The following is a 21,165-nucleotide window of genomic DNA, read 5'->3' on the forward strand; positions in this document are numbered from 1 at the left end:
AGATTTAAGTTGTCCTGCATTGTTTGTACTCCTTTTTTCCCTTGTTTTTTCATGATGTTCACGTTACTTTCCAGCTCTATTTGATTGCTGTGTTTCTGCTCTCTTCTATAGATTTGTTTTGGTTTTGTATATCTCTGTTGTCTCTCCTTTGTGTTGGTGGACTATGCCTGCTAAAGTGGATTCCGCTGGGAAGGAATTCCGATGGCCGAGCTCCAGTGACGTCACCTCTCTGCTATGGCGGGCCCCAGGCTCCTTGCCGGGGTGTCCGAATGGGGGGGTGGGACTGGACTGTCTCTGGTTGGTTTCAGCTCCCGGTCACCGGCGGGCGGGCGGTCTCCAGCCGCCCAGGCCTGGCCTCTAGTCCCCTGGTTTCTCCTGCTAGTCCTGGTTTCTCCTGCTAGACCAGATTTCCCCTGAGTGATGCCTCTCAGCAGTTCAAACTGTACTCTGGGCCTGCCGTTTGTTGGGTGTGGAGGGTGGCTATTGGGAACCCTGGCACTCTATTGTTTTGATTTTTTCCGCTTGCCCCTCCCCCAGCGCTGGCAAGACAGGTTTCGTTTTCGCTGCTGATGGGAGGGGGAGTTGAAGGTCAGGTGTCTCTAGTTTTCCCCGCATCTTTATGCAGGCTCACTCTGATAATCCCTCCCCCGGAAAGCCTAGGAGAGATTTTATGCGAATTCTCCGCTGTATGGGAGATGAGCTGAGTAACACACACCTGTTTTATTGTTGCAACCTGTCGGAGAGTGGCGGTGGTTACTTCAGCTCTCCAAGATGGTGGCCGCTGGTTTCCTTGGTGGAGTTTCCGTTGTGGGGTATTCCTTCCCCGTCTGAAATCCCGAACTCAGCCCGGGGCTCAGTGAGGGCTCAGCCGGCAGGATTCCACAGAATCCGCAGCAACGTTTCTCCCTGCTTGCTGGTCGCTTCTCGGCGCCGCCCCGCCGTCTGTAGCCGCGGGGCGGGCCGCGCGGATCAGTCAGCCTGGATCTCCGGTCGCACAGTTAGCTCGTGTTTGAGACTCAATTACCGGACCTCGGTGCTGGAAATCCTTCCTCTAGGTTTCGGTGCACCCCCATTTTGCTGTAAGTTCCTAACAAGATAGTTTTTTGTCGTTCTAACTCGTTATTCACCTGCGCAGTGGCGCGGTACACGGGGTGTGATGCACTCTATTCGTGGCCATCTTGGAGTCCATAATATCTTTATTTTGTTTTAATATGGTGTTGAGGATCAAACCCAGTGCCTCGCGCATGCCAGGCGGGCGCACTACCACTTGAGCCACATCCCCAGCCTCTATTTTACTGTCTTTTACTCCTAAAATCTTGTATTTTCTTGGAATGTCTTTTTTTATCTTAAGTTACTTGGGACTGTGACACAGTTCCAAGCAGGTATGTGAATGGCACATGCAGAGCCATGTATCAAGGGACTTCTTAGTACACTGTGGTCACAGACATGAAATCTTTTGGGGTTTCCTTTGTGACCAGACTGGAGGTGTTTTGTAAATGTGCCACATGTCTTCCATTTCTGGGCCCAGGTCCTGTCTGTCTCTCTACCTATCTGGGTGGCTACACTAGGTTGTTGCTTCAGGTGGAGCCTGGCTCTGGTGATGGCCCTCTCTGTTCATCGGCAGGAACTGTAGCTCATCCAGGCACTGCAGCCTCAGCAGCCCAGCCCTGCCCATCCACACACTGTCCACCTGTCTGTCCACCTGCCAGCTGTAAAGCTAGGAGTGACAGACAGCACTGGAAGCTGCAGAGGGGAGGAAGCAGGGGGTGCCAGGGCGTGGCTGCGGCTGCCCTACCTGTGTGATAACACTGGTCAATAGCTGCTTGCGCGAAGTCTTTGATTTTCTTGTACTTCTGCAAAAAGCTCTCCAAAAACTGGGTGGCTTCCTGAACAGTAATTCCAAGGCAAGCAGCAAGCCGCTCCTTCCCTGTGTGAACCAGAAAGACACGTGATCAGAGTCTAGGCCTGACCCCACCAGGTAAGTTAGGGGTACCAAGAGTATGTGCCCCCCAGGGAGTGACCAGGTACAGGGAATAAACCAACCAAAGGCCTCTGAGACAGTGTGGTGAGTCAAGGTCTCGTTAGCAGTCCTGGTCTGCAGGTGCTCAGTACCACGGATCTAAATAGGGCCTGTTGGACTGAGGTTGTGACTCAGCGGTAGAGAGCTTGCCTCGCACATGTGAGCCCCTGGGTTTGATCCTCAGCACCACAGATAAATAAACAAATAAAATAAAGGTATTGTGTCCATCTACAAGTTTATATATATATATATATATATATATATATATATATATATATATATATATATATATATATATAAATAAATAATAGGGCCTGTTAACTCTTATTATTATTATTTTTTAACAATGTTAACTGTCTTCCAGGTGCCGCAGATGAAGCTTTAAATGAGGTAGACATGGTTCCTGCTCTTGGCTTGGCCAATGGGAGGACCAACTGCAGAACTCGGGGAGGCTGGACAGGGTACAGAGGAAAAGGAGACTAAGTTCCATGCCAAATGATGGAAGTGCACTCAGGAGTTTCTGTGCTTGGAATTTTTAGTTTGAAACACATGCTCTTGGTCCAGACAGATATTTTCCAGGTGTTCTTGTGAAGCTGCTTATAGAAAGGTCTCTGGTGGGTCAGCACCTGAGTTCCAGCACAGCAATGAGCTTCCTGCTGGTCAGGTGCCGGTGCTGGGAGCACAGAGGCCTGGGTGTGAATCTGCCCTGTCACTCACAGGAACCTAGGGAAGTTATCTAACCTGCAATGAACTCATACCCTTACTTGTAAGTGAGGAACAAGAGTCCTTTCCCACGGGGCGGCTAAGGGAGCTTCATGAGCCAAGGCATGTATAGCTTCAAGCACTGCCTGGCTCCTACTTGGTGTTGAATATGAGTGACCCTCTTCCATTTTCCTCCAGAAAAAAACAAGAACCCAAGAACGGGGTGGGAGCCCTGACAATAGGATTTCGGAGAAGGCCCTGGGCTTCAGGAGGCTGCCCTGATGGAGGGAAGCCCCGAGGGGCATTCTTGGGGGATCACCACCCGGGCTAGGGCAGGGCTTGCTGTTCCCTGTGATAAGCCAGCTGGGGACCTCCCTGAGGCTTTCAGACAGGATGGGCCAGAGACCACGGCCCAAGGGCTGAGATGTGGGGTCTGTTTAGACAAGAAAAAAGCCTTTCAGGAGTGGGGTTGCCTGGCCTCTCAGGTCTGGTCTTCTCCTTGACTAGGCCATGCTGGCCTCACCCACTGAAGCCTTCCATTGCTCTGGATATGGATAGTGCTCCAGTCTTGGGACAGTGAGGGGCAGACGTTTGCTTCCACTGCTTTGCCAAGAAGAGTGGAAAAGTGGTGTGCTTTGTTCTCCCAGAATTTATGACAGCAGTGAGGGATGAACTCTTGGAACCCCAGTGCTCCCTCTCTGTCCATGTCTAGCTGACTACTCAGAGGTACTTGGCTGGAAATGAAAACACTCCACCACCCTTTTTAAGGTTGAATCAAGATAGTGTGATATCTTCACAAACAAGGTATTATGTTTTGCTACATGTTACCAAAATAATCCATCTCTAACTCTTTCTTTCTGTGGAATTCCAAGAACCACCCATGAGCTATGGTGCTGTGATAGAAAAGTCCATTGTCTTTGAGAAAGAAATCAGATGGCGGCTTGATGCCTCAGCCAGGTCAGACAGAGGGGACTTAGAGTCTTATTCTTAGTGATGTCTTTTCCCATTTCCCATCTGCTGTTAAGCCCATCTGGGGGATTTTTTAATTTCAGACCTTATAGTCTTCAGTTTTAGAATCTTCACTTGGTCCTGTTTATTTGCAGAGGGTTTTCCCTCCCTCATTTGTATATCATTGAGCACAGTTATAATAGCAGTTTTGAAATCCTTGTCTGCTGCTTCCAATACCAGGTCATCTCAGGATCTTTTTCCACGATGGCTTTTTCTTTTGAGTATGACCAAGATGTTTCCTCACGTTTAATAATCTTGGATTGTATCCTGGATATTGTGAATATGTTGTAGAAACTTTGGATTCTGGAGTTCACGCCGGAGCCCAGGGGAGGAAGCTTCTCTGTCTGATCCGGCCGCTCTGCGGGACTCTGAGGAAAAGCTCCCATCAGGTAGACGGCGGCTGCCACCATGGGTAAAGGAGACCCCAACAAGCCGAGGGGCAAAATGTCCTTGTACACCTTCTTCGTGCAGACCTGCCGGGAAGAGCACAAGAAGAAACACCCGGACTCTTCCGTCAACTTCGCCAAATTCTCCAAGAAGTGCTCGGAGAGATGGAAGACCATGTCTGCAAAGGAGAAGTCGAAGTTTGAAGATATGGCAAAAAGTGACAAAGCTCGCTATGACAGGGAGATGAAAAATTACGTTCCTCCCAAAGGTGATAAGAAAGGAAAGAAAAAAGATCCCAATGCTCCTAAGAGACCACCATCTGCCTTCTTCCTGTTTTGCTCTGAACATCGCCCAAAGATCAAAAGTGAACACCCAGGCCTGTCCACTGGGGATACTGCAAAAAAACTGGGTGAAATGTGGTCTGAGCAGTCAGCCAAAGATAAACAGCCATATGAATAGAAAGCAGCTAAGCTAAAGGAGAAATATGAGAAGGATATTGCTGCATACCGTGCTAAGGGCAAAAGTGAAGCAGGAAAGAAGGGCCCTGGTAGGCCAACAGGCTCAAAGAAGAAGAGTGAACCAGAAGATGAAGAGGAAGAGGAAGAAGAGGAGGATGATGAAGATGATGAGGAAGAGGAGGAGGATGAAGAAGAAGTGGCTGTCCTGTAATGATGTGTGCGGAGTGTGTGTGTGTGCTCAGGCAACTGTTTTGCTAAGAATGTGAATTCAAGTGCAGCTCAACATTAGCTTCAGTATAAAAACTGTACAGATTTTTGTATAGTTGCTAAGATTCTTTGTAGAGAAAATAATTTTTTAAAAATGCAGATTGTAGCTTTTTTAGTTAGATTTTAAAGCTTCTGATGTTGAATGTTCCTAAATATTTAATGGTTTCTTTAATTTCTTGTGTATGGTAGCACAGCAAACTGATAGGAATTAGTAAATTTTGGGTTTTTTAGGATGTTGCATTTTTTTAAAAATTTGTAATAAAATTATGTATATTATTCCTATTGTCCTTGTCTTAATACGCTAAATTAGTTTTCCCTTTTGAAAAAAAATTATGCCCAATAGTTCTTAGGTAACAGTAGAATTAGTAAAATGTTTTAAACTTTGAAATTCAGATCTGGAATTTAATACACTTTAAGAACTTTATGAACTTTCAAAGAAATATTACACTTTGTGCTTGATGCTTATATTCATTTATTAAGTAACTTGTCCCTTACCCGCTTTGGCCTTCAGAAATTTTATGTAGCTAGGGTGGTGAATTCTAAAATGTACACATTTGATTTTTTTAAAAAAATTACAAAAATTTTAGCTTTTTATTAAGTTAAAGGTAGAATACCCGAGTAGATTTTGAATTATATATGAAATCTTGGGTCTTAAGTCTAGAATTCTAGGTAACTAGCCTAAGAAGTATTTGATTGTGATATTCCCTGACTAATCTAAATTTCACTAGGATTTGTATTTATAGGGGATGGCATTTATTTTAGGAATGCTTACTTGAGGAGGCAACAGTTAACTTGTAAGTTGATATTAGAGGTATTAATGAAAGTTGATCATCTATGGACTAAATGCCTACCTACAGAAGTCTTTGTTGACAGTTTGACTATCTTGATTACCTAAGTTTGGGTTTTTTTTTTCTTTTTGATAGGATTGAATCCAGGGTCACTTAACCACTGAGTCATGTCCCCCAGCCCATTTTTGTTTTGTTTAGAGGCAGGGTCTCATTACGACTTTAGGGTCTTGCTAAGTAACTGAGATTGGTCTTAAACTTGCAACCCTGTCTCAGTTTTGTGAGTGGCTGGGATTACAGGTGTGCACTACCTTACTTGGCAGGATTTTCACTGATCATAAAATAAAAATTTGTTTTCAGATGTTCGGTGACTTAGTACAATTAAAGTATTTGGGGTAATGTATTTCAGATGCATACCCTGGTGTAGGGCTTTATAGAAATAGGAACTTTTGAGCCTATTTTTTCCCATTTGTAATATGGGATAAATACCTACTTCACAGTGTGTTAATGATGAAAATTTTGTAAAGTACTTGAAAACAGCACCTAATGCACAGGAAAGATGGGAAGTTGTTAAAATCTAAATAGAGAAATTTTGTGTTTACTTAATTTCCATATCTATGGATTAGACCCACAAAGCTGTTTCTTTTCCCCTAACTTTGGGATACTGACATTCTGTTGTTTGTAGTTTAAGAACACCCATTTGAATCAATAGCGAATCAGGATTTGAAATGGGCCCTGCCTAGCTCATGTTTGAAATAAAAATTTCAGATCTGAGAGACTAAACAACAAGTTCTCAATAATTGCGACTAGGTGACTAAAAGATATATGAAAGCATTGAAATGAGAGTAATTTTTAAAATTCTCTTCTAGACTAGCCGCTAATTGGAGGTATGTTTATGTAAGCTTTATAAATAGGTCATATTTAAGTGGAACAAAATGTAAAAGGGTAGGTATGAGAGGATAGTTCATCTTATTAAGTCCCAGCTATATTGTTCCACACTATTAACTCGGAAAACTCCAGTGATGCAATACTTTATCCAATAAAGGTGTAACCATAAATAATGGTGTATGTATACATCTAGATGCATATATCTAAATACGTAGTTCTTAACATTGATGGAAACTTTTTAGTATGACAGTTGGCATATTAAAAAGAAAAGAAACTTTGGATTCTGTTATGTTCTTCTCAGGAGCACTGATTTTTAAATTTAATTTGTTTCATTTTTATTTTTTGTGATACTGGGGATTGAACCCAGGAGTACTTAACCACTCGGTTAAGCCACATCTCAAGCCCTTTTTATCTATTTATTTTTAAATTTTGAGTCAGGGTCTCACAAGGTTGCTTAGAGCCTTGCTAAGTTGCTGAGGCTGGCCTCAAACTTGCAATCCTTCTGCCTCAGCCTCCCAAGTTCTGGGGATTACTGGTGTGTGCCACCAGACCCAGCTTAATTTTTTTAAAAGACAGCAGTTAATTTGGCTAAATTCAAATGTCAAACTCTCTCTCCTTGCAGTGAACAGCAGCTAAAATCTCAGATCAGTCCTCATAGCCTTAGCTGGGCTGTCTGGCGTTTGTACCACTCATGCATAACTAGGGGTCTGTCACAGATTTGGACAGAGTACATATCCAGAATTTGGGCTTCCCCTTGGCTCTATTCTTTCTAAAATCACTCCCTTCACTTTCTAGATTCTATTGTTTCCCCTGACTCTGCCCTCTGGTTTTTCAGGCTGTACGACTGGGGTCCTGAGTTCCCACACCCACAGCAGTGATGGAGCAGGGCTGTGTGATGGGAAGTTCACTGTGCACTATTCCTTTCTTCCAAGTGTCAGCCAACTTGCAGCTTCAGTTGGCTTTTGGTCACTTCCCAGTGCTTTCAATACCTATTTCATAGAGGATAGCCTGTGTGTGTGGGAGGGCTGGGCTGATGGGGGAGACTTGGCTATTACCAGGAGCCACACCTTTTCAGAACATTTATGGCTCAGAATGAATTACTTTCTTCTCACCTGAAGAGCTGTCAAGCTGCTTGAAGGGGAGTGGGTGGCTAAGCGCTTTGTCCATTGGGAACAGATGACATAGTAACCCCAAAGGAAGCAGAGACGAGAGGCTGGTGGAGACAGAGGGTCCCATGGCTCTCCAGGCCCTGGAGTGGGGTTATCACCCTCAAGCCCACTGTTCCTACCCAAGCAGGACATCTCTTGGCTCGAGGGCTCCTCTGTTCTCGCCCACATATTGGCTCCTTCTCTCATAGAGCTGATCAGTTGATTAGGTTTCTATTTTTTGGGTTATAATCACAAGCAGGTATGCCTGAGAGCACCCAGGACCCACTCAGTAGGAACACTAAGCATTTCCCACCCCTAAAATCCTATCTGAGCAATATGGCCTTTGCCAGGTGGCTAATCACGTCCTGTGTGTATACATCATAGATTTATCTGCAGGAAGACACCTCCATTCCGTTTCCTCTAAGTACTGCCCCATAAGTATTGCTCAGTCTCTCACTCATTTCTGTCACTGGGGTTGAGAAGTGTCTGACCAACAGTGAGCCCCAGGAACACTACTCCACCTGGATGGACCTTCCACTCTAGCCCAGGTGTTGCTTCTCTGGGCAGCCTCCCAGGCTCTCAGGCCCCATCCTTATAGGCACTCTTTGGGGCTCCCTGGGTACCAAGGACTCTCAGTGTTAGGCTCAGTTCTAGAGGAGACATGTCCCTTAGAAGCAGGCCTGAGTCCTAGTCCACAGCCCTCCTGTGGGCCCAGCCTACAGCATGCATCCTATAAGCATCTGCTGACTGCTTGGTGACTGGCTGTGGAGCACTCTGAGGAAGCACTGAGAAGACTGGCCAACTCTGAGAAAGTTATAATTATAAAAGCCTTGGGCTTTATCTGGGGGTCTGTGGGCAGTTTCTTGCAGAAGTATGGCTCCTGTTGGAACTCAGAGGTGGCTGTAGGCACAGTGAGTAGGGAGGTGCCCCAGTACGTTGCTGAGTTTAGGCGACTAAAGGCCATGCCGGCCCTTAAGCTGCTTCTCTGCTTGTTTCAAAGTCTTGCAGCTGCTTCTGCTATCTCTGTCACCATCCTCAGGAACACACAGAATAATGCCTCGGCCAGGGCCCAGTGTTCCTATAGCAGTTTCTGGACTCTCAGAGTTGCGATTCTGTGAAAGGCAGGGCTGCCTGCCTGGGCCAAAGTCCCTCCACTGAATTTTCCAAAGGTTCCCAGCAGCTCAGGAACCTGGTGAATTCACTTGGGTTCTTGGTCCCAGATAATCCGACAAGGTTCTGGTTTCAAAAGGGGAACAGAGACACAACCTGAAGTGAGCAACACGTACGTGGTGATTCCAGCTGTCAGGCAGGCGGGAGCAATGGAGGCTGTGAGGTGGAAGCTTGGGGTGGGAGCCCTGCCAGCATCAGGGCTAAAAGCAGCCAAATTACCCTCTTCACCAGCATCACAGCCAATGACTCACTGCTTATTTGCACAGTGTAGCTCTTTTCCTCTTCAGGAAAAAATAAATGCTCCAGAAGAAGCCCAGTGGGTGGCCATGAAGTCCACCTTCATCTGGGGGTGGGGACTACTGTGGGGGACTCTGCTGTCCTCTTGGAGCCCAGTTTACCCACAGTGGGCCTCCCTTTCTCCTGACTGAACAGGAGGGTCCAGCCTCACTTGGGGCATTTGTTGAAATAGCCCAGCATTGAAGCAGGACCCAGATAGGTGGCAGATGACAAGAGATGGGGGCTAGCTGAGCCAGGTGCTGCCTCAGCAATCACACAAGAGCATTTTCTGAGAAGGAGACCAATACTGGCACCTCGGACAGGGCCACATGCTCAGGTGGTGACAGAATCAAGACTTGGGCTGGGCAGGGTGGGAAGGCAGCGTTGGACCTGCTGAGCTGGAGCTCGTGGCACGTCTGGAGCAAGGATGCAAGGCACTGAGGTCTAGTTTACTTGGCAGAATGCTGCTTTCCCCCAGAATGGAGACCCCAGGAAGCTTCAGAGGACATTTAAGAGGAAACAGGCCCAACAACTGAGGAGAGTCCCAGCATCCCATTGTCTCCACTGAGCTCACTTCTGGTGTGTCTTCCAGACACAGTGTGCACAACCAGAACATTCTCAAAGGTCATCAGTGTGCTCAGTGAGTATTCCGTGCCTTCTTTATGCCAGGCTATGGGCAAAACCCTCTAGGCTCTTGTCCTCTGGAGCTCATGGTGAGTTACACCTGAGACCTTGAGCAGATAAGAAAGTGCAGAATTGGCATCTCAGTGCCACAGTAAAGGCTCTGCCTATGCTGGAGGCCATGGGCCAGCAGGAAGCAAGTTGAACCCACTGGAACCTCCTCAGTGGAACTTTAGATGAGACCACACTCCAGCCAGCACCCTGATTGCAGCCTGCAAGGGATCTAGTCCCTAGACCCATAAAAACTGTGAGGGGATGAGTGGGCGTTGTTTTAAGTCTATGTGTTTATGGTAACTTGTTACTCAGAAATGGGCAACAAATAACAGTGGTGGGGGAAGGCTGAGGAGGGAGTCAGGGGAGAGCTGCATCTGTCTCCTAAAGGAGATGTCTGCAGAGCAGAGGGCAAGCAAGAGAGCACTGAGGATGGAGGAGGGCTCCGACACACCCACGTCAGGGAGTGGAAGGAAGGATGTCAGGGAGTGGAAGGAAGAGGAGGAGAGTGGGAGAGAGCAAAGTGCGATTCTGCTGGGCCCTGGGGCGGCTTGCAGAGGCGGCAGGGGGATGCCCAGGTGTCTGGCCTCTAGCCCCTCTCCTTCCTGCCTGCTGCCCCTGAGGCTGGCCCCAACTCCTGGCCTGAGGCTTGGCTCTGTCCTCTGTTGGGGGCTGTCTTTGGCTGCTGGCCCAGCTGGATGAGTTCTGTTCTGGGACAGATCAATGAGTGCTGAGGAGCGAAAACAAGACAAACCAGGCCCCATTTGAGGTAGCTGCACTCTCTAAAGCCTTGGTGTTTGTGTGTGGAGGAGGATCCCAAGCATGACAATGATGCCTGGTGTGGCAGTGTGCTGGTACCTGCTGTCTCCCCTGACAGTGTTGGCAGTGACACTGTGATCTGGCAGTGTGAAATGGTCTGACTAGTGCTGGGTGACACCAATGTCACCAGTGTTTGTGTAAACAACATACAGGGACTCTCAGAGTGGTTTCTCTTAGACATGGCTGTACTTAAATATAGGTACACAGTCATCCAGCTCATAGGTGACCCCAAGACCTAAACCCCTGCCGTCAGCCCACCTGCTCCATAGACCACGGAGTACACCACCTTCTTGGTCTGCTCTCTGTCTGCGTATGTCACGTGCTCCATGGGAATGTCCTTCCTGTATGGAAAGACAGCCAGGGTCAGGCATAGTTAGCACTGTGTACAGAGAAGGCAGCTGGGATCTTGGCTGGGCTATGACTGTGGCTGCTGTAGTCCCTTGCAGGATTGGACGGTCAGCCTCTGCATTGGTCTCCCAGAGACAGCAGGGTGAGCCCTGCCTTGGGGTTAAAACATTCAGATAGAATTAGGATCAACTCTACCTCTGACTGGCATACGGACCACAGCAATCTCCAAAATTAAAGCCGAGACAGCTGAGAAGCTCAGTGTTCTGCACATGCCACCAAGGGTCACTCCTCCCTGCCTGGGCATCCTCCAAGGACAGGCAGCCAGCTCTGTTTGCTGCTCTTGCAGACATCCTCAGCATCTACACCAGGCTTCCCTAATGAACTGAGCACAGATTTAGGAGCCAAAAGGGGAAGAGAGACAGAGCCAGAGCCAGAAAGACAGAGAGGAAACCTCTCCCAGTGTTTGTGAGTGGGTCTGTGCTGGGCCCGCTTCCCTGCATAGCCAGGGGGTTCCCAACGATGCCTCAGCCTTCACTTCCTCCTTGCACTGAGCCTCAAGACCAATCTAAGGTAAAAGGTCTTTTCCAAGCATGGGAGTTGTCTTGGACATGCAGGAGGCCTTTTAGATTTCCCAGCATTCACAAGCACTTTAGTATGGCCTACTTTCCCAAAGAATGTCTCTCCCTGGCTTTTCCTCCAGAGCGTTCAGTGTCCTATTGTTTGCTTCAACTATGATTATTTTGCCCACCACTTTCCTGTGCCAAATGGGTGTGAGTTAGGTGAGACAATGACAAGCACCTGGACCAGTCCTCCAGGCAGCCCTGGACTCATGAGAAGAGACACACATGCCTCTTTGAGATCAAGGCAAGCTCCGCTCCCTCTGGAACCAAGGATCAGGTCCTGAGTGGAGGTGGAACAAGTGGATACTTCAAAGCTCTCCTCACACTCTCTAGCTGCCTTTTCTTGAGTCAGGTCTTGCTGGGGAAGACCTTTGCCTGTTCTTCAGAGAACTGACAAACTTTGTTCTGGCAGTCTCTGCTTGATGTCTGTGTTTCTGAAGGGGACAGGCCATGGAGCTACCTCCTGTACATTTTCGCTGATGTCTAGGGCGTAACAGATACTCACCACCTGGTTTCTAAGTGCCCATGTATACGTAGTGTCCCCCCTTTTCCAGTTGTGGCAAGCTCTATTGCCCACTTGTTTCTCTCACCCTTAAATTTGCTATTGATAAATACTGAATGTAGATAGGAAGCAAAAAGCCAAAATGTATACAGGCTCAGAACATGTGTCAGCTCCTACATGACACTCCTTAGCCATATTTCCAGCCTTTATTTTAAAAATACCATGCATGCTCTAAATCTGCTCCCAGGAAACACTCTGCTGATAAATGTATTTAGAAATCCCCAGCACCAAAACAAACAAAAAAACAACAACAGCTTCCCTCCAGGGCTGCCGGCCACAAGAGCAGACAAGGCCTCAAAGGGACCAGCTGAGAGCACAGAAGGAAGTAAGGAATCTGAGCAGGGCACACCCTGCCAGACGGTAGCTCTGATCCTTCCTCAGAATGACAGACGGGGCAGGACCATCTCTAAGGAAGCTCCCCAGAGTCAGACTGGCAGACTAGCCAACAGCACACTCTGACAACAGAGGATGAACTCTCTTCTTGGGTACATATGGTCATATATTAAATGCAGAAAAAAAATTGCAAAATGTAGAAATGTTAACATTCTCTGATCACAGTGCAATAAAACTAGGAACAAAAACTAAATGAGCCCTTCCATCTAGAAATAAACCAAACCAAAAACAAAAACAAAAACAAAAAAACTTCTATCAACCAACTTTTGTGTGAACAGAAATATAAACAGAAATTATATTGTTTCCAATAAAAACACTTTATATTAGAACCAATCATTCCTATGTTACTAAAAATGAAAGAAAAAAGTAAATAAACTTAGTTTTCAGTTCAAAAAGGAAGGAAGAGAACACGTAAACAAACCAAAAGAATATGAAAGGAAGGAAATTATAAAGCTAGAATAAAGACAGGAGCAGAGGGTTGTGGCTATGGCTCAGAGGTAGAGCGCTCACCTAGGATGCATGAGGCACTGGGTTCCAATCTCAGCACCACATAAAAAATAAATAAAATAAAATAAAGCTATCTTCATTTTCTAGGCTCAGAAATAATTTATACAGCATACAGACTATTTGATTCCTAAGCCTATAACTAAAAATAAATAAATAAATATTAAAAAAAGACAGGAGCAGAAATTAGTGATGTCGAGAACAGAAAGACATAGATCAAATTAATAAATAAATGAAATCCTGGTTCTCATAGAAATAAAATATACAATCCATTATCTAATTTTATCAAAAAAGGAAGAAAGTTTGAATGATAAAATAAGAAATAACAAAGAAAGGTAATTATTGACATAGAGGAAATAAAGACCTTAAAAGTTATTTTGTAAAACTTTATATGAGTAAATTTGAAACCCAGGTTAGATGAATAATACCTGAGGAAAATATAGCTATAAAAATTGATCTCAGCCAGCAGCTCTGGAGGCTGAGGCAAGAGGATTGTGAGTTCAAAGCTACTCTCAGCAAAAGTGAGATGTTAAGCAACTCCAAAAAAGTGTAAAATTGGGGTGGGGATGTGGCTCAGTGCCTGAGTACGCCTAAGTTCAATCCTGAGTACCCTCCCCACAAACTGACCTCAGTATAGATGAAAGTTAAATAGTCCAATGTCTATAGAAAATAGAGAAAATATTTAAGGAACTACGCTACAAAAACAAACAAACAAACAAAAACCCATCCCAAATGGTTTCATATGGGATTCGATCAAACCATAGGAATCAAATTGTCTCTATGCTGCATAAATTATTTCTGAGCCTAGAAAATGAAGAAAAAATTTCCATTTTTCTTTTATTAATCAAGTATAACAGTTATATCTAAACATGGTAAAGAGAGTATCAGTATAAAGGAAAGTACCAACTGATACCTCATGTGAATACTGATTGATGTAAAACTTCTGAACAGGATACCAGCAACAGATGCCAAGAACACAATGAGAAGCCTCGCTCCCGGCCTGAGGCACCAAGGAGGAGAAGCAGAGCAATCCCTGCTGACGGGGGTGGGGGGGTGGGGGGGTGGAGGAGGCTGCCAACTGCACTGTACTCCCACCTACAAACCCAGCTCTCCACCTGCTGCCACCTAGAGACAACAGCCAGGACTGGGAAGATCGTCACCAAGGTCCCTGCCAAGGAGAGACATCAGCCAGGACCGGGAAGACCATCACCAAGGTCCCTGCCACCTAGAGACAACAGCCAGGACTGGGAAGACCATCACCAAGGTCCCTGTCACCTAGAGACAACAGCCAGGACTGGGAAGACCATCACTAAGGTCCCTGTCACCTAGAGACAACAGTTAGGACTGGGAAGACCCACACCAAGGTCCCTGCCACCTAGAGACAACAGCCAGGACTGGGAAGACCATCACCAAGGTCCCTGTCACCTAGAGACAACAGCCAGGACTGGGAAGACCATCACCAAGGTCCCTGTCACCTAGAGACAACAGTTAGGACTGGGAAGACCATCACTAAGGTCCCTGTCACCTAGAGACAACAGCCAGGACTGGGAAGACCATCACCAAGGTCCCTGTCACCTAGAGACAACAGCCAGGACTGGGAAGACCATCACCAAGGTCCCTGCCACCTAGAGACAACAGCCAGGACTGGGAAGACCATCACTAAGGTCCCTGCCACCTAGAGACAACAGCCAGGACTGGGAAGACCATCACTAAGGTCCCTGCCACCTAGAGACAACAGTTAGGACTGGGAAGACCATCACCAAGGTCCCTGCCACCTAGAGACAACAGCCAGGACTGGGAAGACCATCACCAAGGTCCCTGTCACCTAGAGACAACAGCCAGGACTGGGAAGACCATCACCAAGGTCCCTGCCACCTTGAGCCAACACTAGGACTGAGAAGACCATCACCAGGTCCCTGCCATCTAGCAGAACAGATAAGACTGGGAAGACCAACACCAAGGTCTCTGCGGGCCTGGTTACACAGAGGCAAGGGATTGCTAACCTGCAGGAATGCTACAAGATTTTCTGGTGAAAACTTTATATCTCAGATCCACACTGCTGAAGAGGAAGACACAGGAACAACATGAAAGAAAGGAAGAAAATACCCCAAACAAACCAAGATGATACAATAATAGAATCCATTGACAGCACAGTAGCAGAGATGTCAGATAGGAGTTTAGATTGTATATAATTATAATGATCTGCAAAGCACAGAATAATAAAGCAATTACAGGCAGCAAATTGATTACTCCAACAAAGAGATACAAGAGGAAATACAGGTAGCAAAAATTTCATCAAGAAAGAGAAGGAGACACTGAGGAAAAGAACCATACCAGAAATCTTTGAAATGAGGGAAACAATAAACTAAATAAAAAATTCAATATAAAGCATCACCAATAGACTAGACCACTTGGAAGACAGAACCTCAGGCAATGAAGACAAAATATATAATCTTGAAAATAAAGTTGACCACACAATGAAGATGGTAAGAAACCATGAACAGAACCTCCAAGAATTATGGGATAACATGAAAAGACAAAATCTAAGAATTATTGAGATAGAGGAAGGCACCGAGATATAAACCAAAGGAATGCACAATATCTTCAATGAAATAATATTATTATTGATTTCCGTATATTGAACCATCCTTGCATCCCAGGGATGAATCCTACTTGATCATGGTGCACATTTTTTTTGATGTGTTTTTGTATCCGATTCGCCAGAATTTTATTGAGGATTTTTGCATCTAGGTTCATTAGAGATATTGGTCTATAGTTTTCTTTCTTTAGGTGTCTTTGTCTGGTTTCGGAAGAGTGTATTTTTTTAATATATTTTTTTTTAGTTTTCAGTGGACACAACATCTTTATTTTATTTTTATGTGGTGCTGAGGATCGAACCCAGTGCCTCACAGGTGCTAGGCGAGCGTTCTATCACTTGAGCCACAAACCCAGCCCATAGAGTGTATTTTTTGGCATATTATACATACATGGAGTATAACTTGCGTTCCTGTGGTTGTCCATGATGTGGTGTCACACTGGTCACATCTTCATATGTGAACAAAGGAAAGCTATGTCCAGTTCCTTCTACTGTCTTTCCTCTTCACATCCCTCCCCTCCCTTCATCCCCCTTGTCTAATCCAATGAACTTTTATTCTTCCCTCCCCTCCTCATTGTGTTAGCATTTGTATATCAGAGAGGACAACAAGAATAAATTTGATTACACTCCTCCCACACAACAAAATACCAAATCTTTGCATGGCATAAAATAACATAAGAAAAGTCAAAAGACAAACCCTAAACGAGGAAAATAGTTGTAACACATTTCACAAAGGAGAGGCTAACACCTCTCACATACAGTGAAATTTTAAAATTTGAGAAAACAAAGACCAAAACAAAATTCTTATGGAAGAATGGGCCATATACACAAATAAAAATGCTAATAAAAAAGGATATTAGAAAATTATCTATATTAGGTCAATACAAAATGAGGCAATTCTACAAAAGAACTGACTTGAACTCTTCAAAAAAGCCAACATTCTGAAAGCCAAAGAAAGGCTGAGGAGCTGTTCTAGATGAAATATAAGACAAGACATGATTCGAAGCTGGAAACATCTGCTATATGGATATTTTGGGACAATAAGTCAGGTTTTAACATGGCCTGCATATTAGATATTAGCATTGTATCAATGTCCACTCCCCTGCACTCAACAACTGTTACAGGAGATATGTCACTATTCTCAGAAAATAAAAGACCCGAGCACTTACAGGTGAGGAGTTATGATGTCTGTAACTTAACCTCAAAAGGCACAGCCAAATACTATTAAATACATGAATATAAATTTATATAAAATAATACTATGTATCATGTATATTTTAGTGTTTAATATATATTTAGATATGTAAAACACTAACACTCTTACTTGAAAACTACTACTAAAGAGCTAACATCTTGACATGTGACAGACTTGTATAATCAATTCAGCTTTTGTAAATGTTTGACTTTTGTTTGTAAATCAGAAAGTTAAAACAAAGTTGGTAGGTGGTTTTCTTCAAATCCTGGGGAAGGGAAAGATTCTAAAACAAGTCCCCCAAAATCCTAAACATATAAACAAACTCACCTACCTTAGAGTCAGGAACTCAGTTCTTTAAAAACACAAAGAGAAAGATATATCCATACTTGAGGCTAACATCCAGATTTAGAAGGACTCCTACAAATCAATAAGGCTGACAGACAGACAGACCCTAATATAAAAATAAATGAATTGTGAGATTATATTTTATAAGAGAAAAAATACTGCTAACTACACCCACCAGATTGGCAAATGAAGAAAAATGGTCTGATAATCTCAGTTGTTAGAGAGAATATGGAGAGATGGCAATTATTTTGAGAAACAGTTGTACAGTTATAATAACTATTTTTTAATGTTCTTATCTGGTAGTTATAGCATCTCTGTCATGTCTAGGTCTATTTCTATTGATTGATTTTTTTCCTCCTAGTTATACATAATATCTTTCCTCCTTTAGATGCTTGGCAATGTTTTTTTTTTTTTTTTCATACTGAGGATTGAACCCAGGGGTGCTTAACCACTGAGTCACATCCCCAGCCATTTTTTATATTTTATTTAGAGACAGGGTCTCACTGAGTTGGTAAGTGTACCACCACACCTGGCTTGCAATTTTTATTAATGCCAGACATTGTGACTTTTACATTGTTGGATACTAGATTTTGCTGTATTCCTTAAAATAGTTTTGGACTTTGTTATGGAATGTAGTTAAATTACTTGGGAACATGGTAATCATTTAAAGTATTAAGTTTTGTTGGGAGGGGCCCAGAGTAGCCTTTGGCTTAGGGTAAATTCTCTACTAATGGAGACTACTCCTGCCTGGAGTGAGGTCTTTCACCCCAGTTGATGGGAAATGAACTATTTCTGGCACTACGTGAGCTTGGTAATTATTTGGTTGCTACTTCCCAGTGGTTCTTTCTTCTCACATATTTTAAGATCAGGACTCAGCCGAAGTCTGGAGGGACCCATCTGCAGAATCCTCTCCATGCATTTCTTGTTGTCTGGACCACAGAAAATGAGCCTCACAATTCTAGTTCTCTAGTCTCCTTGGACTCTGATATAAATCTACAGTGTAGAGAGATCAATGGGATGTCTGGATTTCCCTTCCTTGTGCTTCAGCCCAGAAACTTCACCAGGTAGGAAGACTGGGGTCACCTGGTTTCCCTTCTCTAAGGGGTTGTGGTCCTAGATGCCTGCTGTACGATATCTGAAAACCGTCGTTTCATCTGTCTCTAGATGCTAAGAGACGGTAAGCCTGCCTTTTTTCACTCCATCATGGCCAAAGTCCTTTGCTTGTTGTCTTTCCAAGTGAGGCAGGAGAACTAACATGAAAGAGCAGGTAAAACTCCTGTGTACCTGGAGGCCCCTCTTGGTGACCACAGGGTACCTCACCCCAGAGTGGCTATTCCATCTCACTGTAAGAGGAAGCAGATGATTTATATGCCATAAAAGTCTTCTTTGCATCCTGTCCATCGCCTCAGGGATGGATGTAAACATCACTGTTCTCTTGGTTCCAGGTCTGACTCACAACAAAACAAATGATCTTGCCTGCAAGGATGGAAGTCTCCAGAGATCCCAGGCTAGTCCTGAAAGGAAAGGGATGGGGCTCTCCCTAGGCTGAGTGCCACTCAGCACCAGACACGCTCAGCCCAGGCATGGCCTGCCAGCTGCTCTCAGGTGAGCTGCTGTGGGGTGGTGGCCTCTCACACCTTGGGTGCTTTCTTTTCTTAAACTGCCTGTGTACAGACTTCACCTGACCCATCTTCTGATAGCTCGTGATGAAGAATGGTGGAACTGAGTGATGCCAGGGAATGGCTGGCATGTTCTGGGAAGAGGAGTTCACGCACAGGCGTTGGGAGCACATGATGGTCTAAGCCCAGCACCATGAGGAAGCAGATATGTAACCCATGACCCCAGGTCACCCCTGCTTGCTTACAAATATCAGCAACATTCTCATAAGACAAGTTCATAAGGGGCCCTGGGTGAGGATATCCACTGTGGTGGTGTTTGTGGTGGCAGGTGTCAGAAGCAGCCTGCATGTCCGTTACCAGAATGGACAGGTAAAAGGGAGCAGAGGCATATGATGGGGGTGCAGGGGCTTGGAACAGGCGGAGAAATGGACAGGGTGGACATTGGCAATGTGACAGTCTAAAAAGCAAAGGATCCATTGGGAAAAAAAATGAAATGAGAGGAATGACATCTATAAGACAAGACCATTTCTTTTTTTAAAATATATTTTAAGTTGTAGATGGACACAAAATTTTTATTTTGTTTATTTATTTTTATGTGGTGCTGAGGATCAAATGAGGCAAGCGCTCTACTGCTGAGTCACAACCCCAGCCCGAAGGCAACACCATTTCTATCAGTTAAAATTATATACACACACTGGGCTGGGGCTGGGGCTCAGTGGCGGAGCGCTTGCCTAGCACATGTGAAGCACTGGGTTCGATCCTCAGCACCACATAAAAATAAATAAAATAAAGGTACTGTGTCCAACTACAACTAAAAATTTATTAAAAATTATATGCACATAAAATAATATAAACAGCTGTCCATGGACTGAGACCGCTGAAACCGTGAGCCCCGCAAAAAAAACTTTTCCTCCTTAAAATTGTTCATCAGCTCTTTTGGTTACAGTAGCAAAAAAGCTGATTAAAACACCTGAAGAAAAGATTAGTGAATGGAAGATAGACAAAAGAACTGAAGATCAGACAAAATACCAGACTGAGATGTAGATAAAATAGAAAAAAAGAAAAGAGCATAAATAAGAGACGCATGGAACATGGTGAAAATCTCTAAAATAGGTCTAGCCTCAGTTCCAAAAGCAGAGGAAGAAGAAGGGAGTGGAAATTTTAAAGAGATAAGGACTAAGAAGTTTCTAAAGCTGATGAGAGACACATGTAAAAGAAACACCACAGATCACAAGACACAAAGTACCCATCTCTGCATGACATAAAATTACAAAAAAACAAAGAAAAAAACCACAAAACAGATAGAAAAATTATTGATTCCCTTCAAAGAAACAACAACACAAGTGACAGTGACTTCTTAACAGAAATAATGGAGAAATTATACAAGTTTTAATGTGTGTCAAGCGTTTGTTCCATACAATTCTGGTATGGAGCAATAATGTGAAAAACTTTTGAAATTATACAAACTATGCTTAATAATTTCTGTTAAGAATTGGTACCACTATACAATACCTTTTTTCCTTGTATTAAATCTTTTAAATACTGGTTTCATTAAAAAAAAGGAAAATAGAAAAAAATAACTATCAAGTTCGAATTATCTCTATAGTAAAAATACTCTTAAAAATAGAGATTAAGGGCTGAGGTTGTGGCTCAGTGGGGAGAGCACTTGCCTCACACATGTGAGGCACTGGGTTCGATCCTCAGCACCACACAAAAATGAATAAACAAAAAAATACATTGTGTCCATGAATAACTAAAAAATATTAAAAAAAATAGAGATTAAGGGGCTGGGGTTGTGGCTCAGTGGTACAGCGCTTGCCTGGCATATGCAAGGCCCTGGAGTTGGATCCTCAGCGCCACATAACAATAAATAAAATAAAGGTTTTGTGTCCAACTACAACTAAAAAATAAATATTTGAAAAAATAGAGATTAAATAAAAACATTTTTAACATAAGCAAAAACTGAGATAATCTGTCATTTACACTAAAAGAAATGTTAAAGACAGGAGAAAAATAATTCCACTGCATGGAGATACAGTAAAGAATAAATGGCAATAGGATAAGGAAAAGTTAAAATGAATATATATATATATATATATATATATATATATATATATATATTGCATGAAATATATCATGATGTTTTTTGTAGTTCAGAAATACACGGAATTAAAATATTTTACAACAATGGTACAAAGGGCAGGAGTGGGAGATAAATGGAGTGAAGTGTTACATAATATTAGAAGTGGTAAAAGCACAACTTCACATGAGATTTTTATCAGTGAAAGATGCTTGTAGTAATCTCTAGGATAAATTATTTTTGGTACCAGGGATTGAACACAGGGGTGCTTAATCACTGAGTCACATTCCCAGCCTTTTTTAT

At 43.9% G+C, this 21,165-nt stretch overlaps 1 protein-coding gene and 1 pseudogene across 1 annotated transcript in view; one reads left to right on the top strand and one right to left on the bottom strand.

Annotated features, from left to right (window-relative positions):
- Positions 1 to 21,165, bottom strand: part of LOC114097292 (DNA polymerase nu) — a 118,130-nt gene that overhangs the window by 21,351 nt on the left and 75,614 nt on the right. Inside the window, exons 11-12 of the mRNA XM_027941184.2 lie at positions 10,859 to 10,941; positions 1,796 to 1,927 (exon numbers count right to left, since the gene is read on the bottom strand). Of these exons, the coding sequence (XP_027796985.2) occupies positions 1,796 to 1,927; positions 10,859 to 10,941 (215 nt within the window). The remainder of the gene's footprint in view (positions 1 to 1,795; positions 1,928 to 10,858; positions 10,942 to 21,165) is intronic.
- On the top strand, positions 4,044 to 5,078 carry LOC114097313 (high mobility group protein B2 pseudogene; annotated as a pseudogene).

The sequence above is a fragment of the Marmota flaviventris genome, chromosome 7 (genome assembly GCF_047511675.1).
Source record: "Marmota flaviventris isolate mMarFla1 chromosome 7, mMarFla1.hap1, whole genome shotgun sequence".
NCBI classification, from domain to species: Eukaryota; Metazoa; Chordata; class Mammalia; order Rodentia; family Sciuridae; genus Marmota; species Marmota flaviventris.